At 40.1% G+C, this 12665-nt stretch overlaps 1 protein-coding gene across 1 annotated transcript; it reads left to right on the top strand.

Annotated features, from left to right (window-relative positions):
- The first annotated feature begins 10542 nt into the window (after nt 1-10542).
- On the top strand, nt 10543-11950 carry LOC128712430 (uncharacterized). The gene is made up of 2 exons (XM_053807323.1): nt 10543-11468; nt 11548-11950. Exons 1-2 carry the CDS (start codon nt 10543-10545, stop codon nt 11948-11950), a joined length of 1329 nt encoding a protein of 442 aa, XP_053663298.1.
- Nucleotides 11951-12665: the final 715 nt, after the last annotated feature.

Genomic DNA, 12665 nt, shown 5'->3' with positions numbered 1-12665 from the left:
AAAGGTTTAACACATTCACGAGCACACGTACTATTGCCCCAAATGCACGGTTAGTAGGCACGAATTTTCACGCCAGTGTCGGACACGCACGTTAGTAGTAAAGAATGGGAACACACCTTCGGCAAAACACCACACAAACACACGCGCGCGCAACGCCCGCACTACTGCTCGAGAGGTTTACAGGCAAACTATTTTGCTGTGCTGGATGGATGGATGATAATTCTGGCTGCACTTATACGCTTCTTTCCAGGGTGTTATTTCCTTTCGCACTGCACACTACACAATACGGCACACTAGGATGGTTTGCAAACAATCGATTCGCATGCACACACACAACAGCTAATCACTTTGCTGCTGCTCCTTTTGCCTGCTGTTGCGCGCGTTCTGCCGTTATACCGTATTTCATATCCTCTCTCTTTCTCTCTCACTCACCCGACCCCGTTTTCGTTTTCACTTTTCTTTCCCTTCTTCCCCACAGCTCGTTACCGTGCGTTCAGACCAAAACACCCGAGCAGCGTGACGTGCGCGCGTGACGTCCGTACGCGCTGGATTTTCGATTCGAATTGAATGAAGCCGCTCTCGTCGACCGTGCTGATACCGTGCGCGTAAACCGGTTGTTCGGTTGTTTTTTTGGCCGCGGAGAGCACACATTCGGTACTCTCTCACCTGAGTAAGTGCAGGGCTGTTCAACCGGTTTTGTTTTTTCTGAGAATAGAACTTGTTCTACTTGGTAAAAGCCGGTGCAGCAAGGCTACTGAAATGATTGAAAAGGACCCAATGTGTCTATTTCAGTTAAAATAAATTTCCTAAATTCCTAGCACCAGGTCAAGAGACGCTCAGCTCTATTGGCTGGCGATTTGTTTACCAGTTTACTATCCCTAGGAAAGAATCAGATGACTTCAATTTTACTTATAATCTAACGACTAAATGTTACATAAAAATCTAACGTGAAACAGTCTTTTATATTTAAGTTTGTCTTCAATATGATTCAAATTCATCTGTCCGCGCGCTTTCATCGGTTCAGAAAAGTAAATGCTTTCCAGCTATTGTGCATTGTATTATTGATTGGGTTATCATGACTTATTTGTTAGGGCTGAGACTAAGAAATATTGCGGTAACATTCATTCAATGAAACAACAGATTAAACATAAGCAAAACATAGACCATAGAACATGGTATTCAGATGTAATGCGGCAACATATTTATGTGAAACAAATCTATTTATTCCTCTTGCAGCAAAAATGTTCCCGCAGCATATATTTCATCCATAGGTTCACGCAATATTTCGAAGTCTACCCGGCTCCCATTAGTCATTAGTTATAAGCAAAGCGGCATTGGAGTTTCCAAAGAAAATTATAAGCAATTTACAATGTAACTTGTTATAGACGTGCAGTAACTTAGTTGCTACTAGCCTTCAGTTACGTAGATCCAACCAGTAAACCCCAACCTCGTAAATCTATGAATTATAGTCTTGAATAATTGCATTTGATTTTGCAAAAAAATGCACTGAATGTTGCACAACTTGGTCGTGTTGACACGGTCATGCTATTTCCGCAAACTGATCAGCACCCGCCAGTTTGCATAAATTGTAAAAATGTGATTCCCATTCCAGAATAGACCGGAAATATCTGCACGAGATTATGGAATTAAGCTTGAACGTCGTTTACACATCCGAATCTAACTGAAACCAAGCACCAATTTAAACAAAATAAGCCAAATAGGCAAATGGTTTGCGCAAACTGCGTTTAAACACAACGATGTAACTGAGTACTGAGTTGCGAGAGTGATGAATCCTAAACGATGCATGAATTTTTAGTCATTCAATATCTTCGAAATTCTTTAACTAAATCTTTGATGAGTTAAATTATAACTACAATGACTCTTAATATGAGATTCAAATTAACAAATCAAAAAACGATAAGTTTAAAGAAAATTTCCAATATAAATTCAAAATGCTGGATTTTTTACGAAAAGTATCGAATCGTGCTGGGAATCGCACGTATCTTAACCTTCCACTAACAAAAGAACGCAATGCGTTTTCAACGAAAGACGAACCCTTCAATCTCTCATCCATCGTCCATTGCTCAGTCCCATTTCTGAGCTCACAGTATGCGGAGCTTCTTTCTCACTTCCCCACTAGGCCGAACGAATTAAAATCTAAACTACTCTCTTTCTGTCTTCTTCCCGTAACTACCGGCAACTCGCATCCTCGCTTTACTATTAACGACTTCCGTTCTCTCGCATGCTCACCCTCTCCCATGCGCATTCCTTTTACCGACACAAATTTTACTCCTCTTCTTCCGATTTCTTCTCACCACTTCCTGTTACTTCATACGAACTTTATACGCACACACACACACACACAACCTTCATGATTGTGTGCGAACGCGCATTGATGATACTCGACGACGTTCCCTTTTCCATCCCCTAATCGGGCACACATCAATGGAACGGGAGAGCTGAGCGAGCGAAACCGCGAGTGAGCATGGTATTGGAGGGTTCGAGTCGTCACGTAGGCACCCCGACGTCGGCAGGACAGATGCGAACCGATGAGCTGCACTTTTTTCATTACGGCATCGATGCACTTTCAGTTCGAATTCGTAGTGGTGTCGCTTCCGAATGAACACTGTGCGTCTGATGAACCGGCAGTTCATTCATCCCTCTTATGAGATAGGACACGGACCAGTAGACGGCAAACTGCTGCTTCGCAGACTAATCTAATCAAACGACAAACGGCGTTCTAAACAACCCAGTAGCAGCAGCAGTTAGCATGCAAATTATCATTCCAAGATTGTGTACCATTTGAGGGTTGGAATCGGCAGCTTTCGAAGGAAATAAGGCTGCAAGATGCGTATGTTTCCGTGTGGCTCTAACACACATCTAAAACATTGAGGATAAGCTTAGAATACGAGCATTGCTTACCGAAGAGAGGAAGGAAACAGGAAGAGAACTAGAGAGCACAAACGGAACCAGGAATTTCCTGGATGTGGCACCAACACACACACACACACACGCACAAACGTTGCTTTCTGAACGAACCCTCCGCACACAGCGGAGATTGTGGCCCACTTGGGAAAGGGAAACATTAAAGGATATGATTCTATCGGGACACAGCAGGCCGACCTTCCTATGGGCAGAGGCTTCGCTATTTCTAAGGTTGTGGTGTGATCACAATCGATCCAGTGGAAAAAGCTTATCCTTCCGATGCGATACTTTCGAACTAAGATTAAGCATGTGCCAGTTCAACCAATTGATTTCATTAAAGAATGTTTTGTTAAACAACATGAGCAAATGACATACATTAATTGGAAGAGACTCAACTAGTTGAGGGTAACATAAGATGCACAACAAAAAGTGTAAAGTACAACGATTGTAAATCATTTCTTCTTGTGATAATAATATTGACGTAACAAATTTTTGAAGTGCATCGTATAAACTCAACGTACTTATTGATATTTTCTTATTTGAAGTTGTTACAATCATTTTAATTTATATATTATTATACAGACCAAGTGATGTTGCATATTATATGATGTTTTAAACATTATATTATGTTATTTCAACATGAAATAAACACTACCATCAATCCTTTTGACACAAAAAGGCCAACCGTATCCTATCAACCTTTGCGTCCAGTAACATTTGCCAATTGTCACGCATTAGAGCTTACCAATTGACCCAACAGAAGCCTTCCTTTATCTTCACAACCAATTCCAATTCCCTGGAAAATTCCCTGCTCATTGCACGAAATTGTTGGCGAAAAAGGGCGTTCGGCAATGGAATGTTTTCCTTCCATCTTGCCACCCCACAGCAATGGGCAATTCGTGCTCTCGGGTAGCGCTCGGGAGGGACGACATTGAGCATAAACGTAGAGACAGAACCGAAGAAAAGCGCGTTTCATGTGGAAAATTTGGTATAAACAACAACAAACATGCGGGAGAGGACTTATGTTTCAACTCGCGCTGTCTACGACCACGACACCGTACACCGTCGTTTCCTCTGAAACGGCAGGGAAAAAAGGGACAAAAGGGGCCAATTTTCTCTCCAAAATCGATAAAAAACCATGCTCCCGTAGGAATGGATCCGAACCACACATCGTCGCGCGTCGACTTTCCCGGGAATTGCCGAGAAAGTGTGGAAAAAAGACTACCCAACATATCCCCACGCGCTACGAGCATTTGCGGGAGCATTATGCGGTGCCCTACCATCGGTAAGGGAGGGTGGGAAGAAACGCGAATGGAAAATTGTTCGAAAGAAAAGAGAAGCCTAATGGAAACGGAAGCGCGGTTCCACTGTTTACGGAATGAGAAAACCGGAAATGGTAGTGCCGGTTCCGGGAACCGTTTCCGGTCAAGCTAATGAATGGACCAGTAGCTGGACATGGATTGGTAGCGAGCGGTTACTTCGAAGCTGCCACACAATTACACGTAAGAAGAACCGCTCTTCGTCTATTAATTTGTTGTTTTCGAAGTAATTGGAGTACAAATATCCAGCAAAGTTCTGCTTGGAGCATCAACTGTTCCACCTGGTTCGATTGGACAATCGACCCAGTACAGCTCAACTTAATAACACCAGCACTACTTCATATTACGTGAAGTTTACTTTGGAACTATCTATCGATGCAACAGATAACAACAATGTTTACTGTCTAAATACAGTAAAAAGAAGGGTGAATGGTTCATGGAAGACATCTTTATTCGACTCAAGAACTTATGCTTTCATCACATTTACAACTTGTAGTGCTGTATGATCATTATCGCACAAAATCATTCAACATTGTCAAACAACTTAATCATTTTCTTTAAATACAAATATTCCGCTCACTTTATGCCGTCGTTCCCTGTGAGCATAACCATCTCTCCTTCCTTGAAAATAATAAAAAAAAAACTTGCAAGCCGCTGTTACATCATATCAATTCCCAGTATGCACCCGTGGAGCTTCGCAGCGATAGAGCAGTGACTTAGACACCTCTTCTAATATATATATTTTTTGCCCTCAACCTCTTATCAGCAAGTAACCGTTGGGCAAGCCCTACACGTTATTCACAATTTTGGTGACATGCGTTCGACAGTTCCGACCACGTTGGCGAGTCCCTACTCGCTATCGTCCATTTCATTATCTTGCACTCATGCCACGGGAATGACGGGGTGGGGTTTGATAAGGTCTGTTTTTTTTCGATAGAGAAGTTACATTGACGCTATGGGAGAGGGGCAGTGAAACGATTAGTGTCGAATCGTTAACCCTACGAGCGCCGTTAGGTCATGATTAGTGTCCAATTCGGAGTTCATTTGCCATGATCGATTAAAAAAGATCATAGATAGGCAATCTAAATTTCCTTGCTGTAATGTCCTGTTACAACTTGTGGAACAATGTACAGGACTACTGCATATGTTAAGTAGACGTATACAATATGTCGTAAAAAAGTCAATCATATTTTTCAGATATTTTAATTTTAGTGTGCTTTACTTCTTTAAAAACGGTGCGCCTTCTAACATAATTCTAACAGAATTCCAATTTCAGAAGTATCAGTACCTTACCAAGAAGAAAATCCTTAGTAGATCTCAAGCCGTTTTGCTCTTCAGAACTTTAAAGTAAATGTATATGAAGTTTTAAACTACATCGAATGTTTCTGAAACATATTTGAAGCGAACTCTGAATATAATGATGTTTTGATGAAACATTAGCTGAATAAACTAAAGAAATATGTCTATGGTTAAGTGTTGACATTTCAAAAATGTTAGGTTCAGTGGAGCACCGATTATCCGGGTGTCCGATTATCCGTTCAGCTAGGAACTGACAGTTCCAAAGGAAATTTGACATAGTCCGGTCTACACCGTTGACAGAAAAATGAAAGAACTAATTTCATAAATAAAAGAGCTCAAATAAAAAAAACCAACTGGAGTTTCTTTTGCAACCATAAAACACACAGGAAAAATAAATTATGCACTAAAACAGCCCTACCAATGATGAATTATACGCTGATTTTTATCATAAAAATGCAATGTGTCTATTATCCTTGTTATCCGATTATCCATCGATTATCCCCGATGAGCACGGATAATCGGTGCTCCACTGTAATTGTACTTCAACGCTCATGATTACCAAAACATTCGAATTCACAACCTTCCAGATAGAACATTGAACTTAAATCAATTAGAAAGTTCAAAATCTCCGATGTATTGTTATATCTAAAATGTTTTAAGAACAACGAAATTTTCAACACTGATTTGATTTTAGATATTCCAGTATGCAGACATCTCATTATGTGCGAGCTATACATTAATTAGAATGATGCAAGGATACATTCGACGCTAAAGAAACCAGACCACCAGATGGTGTCCAACTGGTTCAGTTGTATGGCAAACATTCTAACATTCACGATGATTATAATAATTGTTGTGGTAACAATACGAGACCAAGCTAATGAGTTCACGATCTCGTCGGTTGAACACAACCGGTGTCCACATCCAAGAAGTGATTAAGCTTTGGATAATAGGTTAACAAACCTTCCTTCAAAGGTGGTTACCATAAAAAAAAACCGGGGGAAGAGAAGAACAAAACGCTTCACAGTAACATTGAAATGACAGGTTGAGAGGGGAATTTTTGGCGGCGAACTATATATAAATATACATACGAAAATCATCATTAAGCGTCGAACCATAATGCATCTTTGCCCGATCAGGCGAATGACCATACTGCATACGACGGGGACGAACGAGGGTGCACTATACACCACAGCACAACGGCGAACACACTTTTTCCGATCTAATTTAACCACCGACGTAACCCTGTAATTACCGCCCGAGACTTAAGCGGCAGAGTGTCAGTCCCCGGCACAGCAGAACAGCAGATTATCCCGAAAAACGAGAGTATCCTTGAAAAGCGACCGAGGAGCCGTATATGAGGCGCAAAACGTCTGGAGGAAGTGATCCTGTGCTCATTTGGATACTTTGTGTGTGCATGCTGCTGCTGCTATTGCGAGCAAATTCTATGCGTTTTTAACTCCAATCTGCAAACACACAATAAGGTTAGCCAGAGTTTTGCTCCTCTACACATTTACCGCAGAATAAAGACTAACCCTTCTGCGATAGAACGTTTAACGTAGAAGAGACGGTTGGCAGGCGCAGGGTGATGGGATATCAACCCAAAAAACGGAAAAGATTTATCGCTCCTCGAAGGCTCCCAAAAGCCCGGGGGCCTCCGAAGGTCCCGGTGCAGAAGCCAAACCAAAAGGAAAGAGCCAAAGCCGCAGCAACGTGTTGCATCAACGATACGATCGCGACAGGACAAGGTCAATGTAATCGAACAAGGCCAAAAACTGCGCCCGCCCGAAAGGCGAAACAAAAAAGATGCAACATTTTGGGAGCATTCGGAATGAAAAGAAGCGAATTGCACAACGGGCAGAATCAAAAAGCGAACCGAAAGTGGGAGATAGAGAGAGAGAAAGAGAGAAAAACATAATAAGTCTAACATTCTGGAAGACTTCAAGATCCCGGGTGCATTTTTTTGCTTCCGTTTTATATCGTGCCCGATTAACCCTGTGCAATGAATGGCTTACACTTCCCGTTGATGAACACACCGTTGTCGCGGTTAGATAATGAAGTGTGTTTTGTTTTCTGCTGGTGTTCTTGATTGCAAATTAAGCACAAAAAGAAGGAATATATTTATGTGTCACATTTGAAATACTTTCTTATTCGCGTCCAAATTTCGGTAGAGTCCACGCTGCAACAGTGTCACCTTCTAACGCTCACACAAAGAATGCATTATCGAATGCGAAAACAAAGCAAAAGAGCGTATCGTATAGAATACGAAAGTGACGGAATTGATCAGCCGAAAACTTTCAATTTAATTGTGGCAAATGAATGGTCTAAAATAAAGTTGTGTTTAAACATAAGGCAGTGGTCGGCAATGTGTGTAAATCCAGCTTGGTAAAATATTTTGGCCGGCCCGATTGAAAATTTTGAAGTTTTTCACAAACGAAACAAAATCTCTTCACCACGACACCAACAATGTATGTGTGTGAATCATCATCGTCGTCAAATGTTTGCTCAAAGATCCTCAAAGATTCATGAATCCTCAAAGATCCATGAACCATTCAACCTTCACGACCTTCCACAACATGACTTTCTTGGAGCTTTCGTACGTCGTGTACCAATTAGCGTTTAATAAGCCCCAAGAACTCCAAGAACTAAGTTGCCAAAAATCTGCCCCAACTGCCATTTGGCTTAAGGCCTCAACAGCTACTGCTCCGAGCATTCGTGGATTCTTTTGGGAGAAGATTCATGATTTGTATGACTCCTCACTTATGAAAATGAAAATGTCAAAAATCATGAAAACGTTCAAAATATTTTACTCTGTTTTTTTGGAAGGACAATGTGGGTGTAACTTTAATCTCAAGTTCTTTGTAAGATGTGCTCAATATTCTACAATGGATTAGACACGCTAGAATATGGTGAGCTAGTCATGTCAGCACAATGACACCGAACGACCCGAATTTGACGAATTTCTAGGGGACAACGCTCGATTGTGTGTATTTAGCGTAGAGGAACTATGCAGCAGACTTAGATCAAAAAGCGTAAGAATCAGTCAATATTCCTTTACAAGAAACTATTTCGTTCAATGCGTGACTAAATACCGAGTTTACCAACATAATCACTGTTAACACTGTTAACTGAGAAGTGCCGTTCAAACGGATGTAGAAATACGCGCAAACGCTGTCAAATTTCGTGCTAGCGCAACGTCGCGCTCGTAGCTGTTACGGAAAACCTTTAAAATTGAATAACTTTTTAATGCGTGATCCAAATTGGATGAAATATTCCAGAGAAAATTAGGATATTTTTTTAAATTTCTAAATCTATTAAGTATTTTCCTTAACTCGTTTGAAATGTGCAAACACATTTTGTCGATGTTTTTTTTTCAATTAACAATATTCAATTATAATTATGTTGTATAGAAAATTGAAAATAAATTAATAAACGCTTTTTGTTGCCTAAATAACTTTCCTCAAGCATTGAAAACGAAAATCTATCATTTTTTACAATCCAATAAATCGGTATTTTTTGCTTGAAATCAGGTTTGTTTTGTTTTCTGTTTTTTTTTTTTTGCATCTCCGTTTAGTATCTGTTCAGTACTCGTGTTAAAACTACTTTACCAATGGCACAAATACCGGAATAAGTCAAAAACAGAGTGTTCACAGTAGAAAATATGGAACAGAAAAAATTGAAAAATATGTTTTATTCGTGTTGATTTCATTAATTTAGTATTTCACATTTTCTAGAAAAAATCACATTGTTCATGGGTACAAACAAACAAAAGCCAATCAAAACAAAAAATAATAAAATTCAACGGTCAAAATCCACACATTTCAAACACACACTGGAAATTTCAGTGGCGCTGCCAAAAACTGGTGTTCACACGTATGTTGAACAATTTCGAGCGCGAGTTTCTACATACGTCTGAACGGCGCTTGAAAACTCTATTAACTTCAATAAACAATATTTTTTTTAGCGAGCTCCCTTTCATTTGTCATGACCACTTACAAATTTCACCAGGTTGTCTTTTTCCCTTTCATTTGTCATAAACCACTTACAAATTTCACCAGGTTGTCTTTTTCCATTGGTTGAAAGACTTACCTAAAAAGAAAAACAAACAAACAAACAAATTTACATAATTAATAGATAATATCCACCGAAAAGATTTAAAATGCAAATAATTTATCCCATTATGTAAATTGCATTGAGCGATAAAATGGTACGCGTCGAGACAGATGTGTTAGATGATTTAAATCATTTAGATGAGACACCGGTACGCAAATATAAACCAATAAAACCGTCTAAATTTTACTCACAATAAAAAACAAGTTCCTGATCGATGTGTTTGCTATCCAGGCACGATCGAAATATGATCATATTGAACACTCCATCATATCCTTGGTAACTTTTTATTGTTTCTCTAAATACAAAACTTATTTCTGTAGTTTTACGAGCCTAAATGGAATCATGGGAAAGTCGTAAAACATCTTCCGCAAGGCAAAAAAGTTTCCCGATGATAGATTTGATCATTATTGTATCGTAAATCATGCTTTTCTGCACCACATCCGAATAGGCGCAGGAATTTATGATGGTCCAAGATATTTTGCAAAACAAAGCATGCATTGAGGAACATTTTCCGTTGTTTAGGTGACATTCTTTCGGCAACCTCCAAATTGAACAGTCCTGCGGTTTTAAAACATTTTTCGGCTTCAATCCAAATTTTACGTACAAACTATCTACGAGCATGCAACCGACTACCACTGCGGAAACAAAAGGTTAGTACCTTCAAGTGAGAAACATCGTTCGACATGATAGCACCTTTATCGCATAATACATTATTTCTAGAGCGATTCAATTTTTCTGCTATAAAGAAAATGTTCAGTATGACGAAACCAGCTGACAAAGCTATAGTTGAAAATGTATCGAAACCTATTAAAGGTACGTATAAAACCTATACAACTAAATTTACAAACCAAACAGCTAAACTCAATAGTGTTCCACTTCAGAGCCAATGAAAAACGATAATAAAAATGCAAATCTCACGGATCTTGATACCAAGCAATCACAATCTGAAATTCCCGCTGCACATACAAAACCTCGCGATGAAGAGCTAGTATTGGGTAAAGAAACGTCTTCTAAGGAAATTGTGGAATTAGAGCAGTCTGAAAATAAGGTGCCTCCAATGGACATTATCCCCGAAACAGAACAAATGGATCTTACTATAAAATCTCCTCCGGGAAAAATTCCCATTGAAACGGCCTTGCATGATTTACACACTATAGATGTGAATTCTAATCAAACGTCGTCGAAAATGGCAATGCCAGAGGAGTCACCTATCAATTCCGATCAGCCGAAGGACGTTTCGGAAGATGTGCACACAATTGTGAACAGTGAACATGAAATCCCATATGAGGATTCCATTCCAACAACGCCAGCCGAAATATTGCAAGATCATAGCAATTCAATTCCAACAACGCCTGCCGAGACATTGCAAGATCATAGCAATTCAATTCCAACAACGCCTGACGAGACATTGCAAGATCATAGCAATTCAATTCCAACAACGCCTGCCGAGACATTGCAAGATCATAGCAATTTACGAGAGTTTTACACCATGGCACACCCTGCAACAAAAATGCAAATAAGTGATCCGAAAGAGAGCAATGTCGAGGCCATAGTGAAAAGGAATATGTTGCGAAAGAAAAACCAAAGTTCTACGATGTCTCTTAAAGATAGACAGCAATCATCGAACAAATCAAGCCAAAGCTCTCTCTATTCGTCCTGTCCATCAACATCGTCCTTGTGTCATTTGACCGAATTAGCACAGCCAAAACCGGCAGCACTGCATAATACTTTGTTGCGTTTGCGGCAACTTCACGGTAAAGATGCGGAACATCTCGCTAATATCGAGCGTCATCTACGAGGTCTTCGCAGCGGGTAAGTTAAGACGACATATAATTCTTTCAAATTTCATTACCTAACAATCACAAATACACTTTCATTCCATTGCCACCAGTCCGAAAAGGAGATCCGATGAGAGAACAAATGCAACTGCCGCAAATAACGCCACAACACGAAAAAGGACGAGCAAATCAGCGCGAACTCAAACGAAACCGTCGATAGCCGTCGATGAGAGAACGTTGGGCGAACGCGAAAGCCTGGCTTTGGATAAATTTGCGTCGAATCTGTTCACCAAGCTGGAAGCAAAGCGGGTACTTGAGAACTATGAAGTCTCCAGGTTACAGATGCCGGCGGAGATCGGATACTACCGGGCTGCGTATGATGCGCTGGTCACAACTTTCGGGCAGCCGTATCACAAGTGTACGCTGGAGTTGTATCAGCAATTGGCCGGTGAACTTGGTATCCAGGCAGAGATGTTCGTAATAGACAAAACACCTGCTATTACTAAAGCTCAATAATAATAAATAACCAGCCGCCAATGCGCAATAAAAGGAGATAGATGGTGAAGTTCCAGTTGAAATTCGAGGTATTATTGAGAAAATATTTTGGACTAGTAGATATATAGTAGACTAGTAGACTAGTAGACAACAGTATTGCTCTTGTGCTTAGTGAATCTTTTGATAAGAGTCAGTCATATGATGCTTTAATGAGAAGCCATTCAAATCGGGGATCGACTCCTAAAAGATTGATTAATCCTCAGAGCAGAGACAGATCATCAGAAGATATATATGCTCATACGAGGAGGACATAAATATTGGACGATTCGTGAATCATAACCCCATCAGTCTCTATTCAGTCCCCTTTTTCAACCCCATCAGTTCAATGCAAGCACATGATATCACAAAGGCCGCGAACCTTATCACAAAACCCGTACTACGGTATCAGCCAAGTACTATCCGACCAGTATAAACGCGCTTTGGGAAGGATTTTGACAACCAAACGATGTATGTGTTGATCTGAAGAAATATTTACCGCATTTACCAAATTAAATATATTTTATTTCATGAAAAATATTACAGCGTTGTTTAGATGACAGAACACCACAAGCGCCTATCACAACTAGCAGCAAATGACATTTCAACGGCCTTAGAAGACACCACAAACCTAGCAGGCATACGTCAATGAAACCACATGATATCACAATGGAAAAGCGGCTTACCATAAAATCCTTAC

The sequence above is a fragment of the Anopheles marshallii genome, chromosome 3 (genome assembly GCF_943734725.1).
Source record: "Anopheles marshallii chromosome 3, idAnoMarsDA_429_01, whole genome shotgun sequence".
Lineage (NCBI taxonomy): Eukaryota > Metazoa > Arthropoda > Insecta > Diptera > Culicidae > Anopheles > Anopheles marshallii.
Note: the sequence above shows the minus strand (reverse complement) of the source record. Positions and strands in the feature narration are given on the sequence as shown.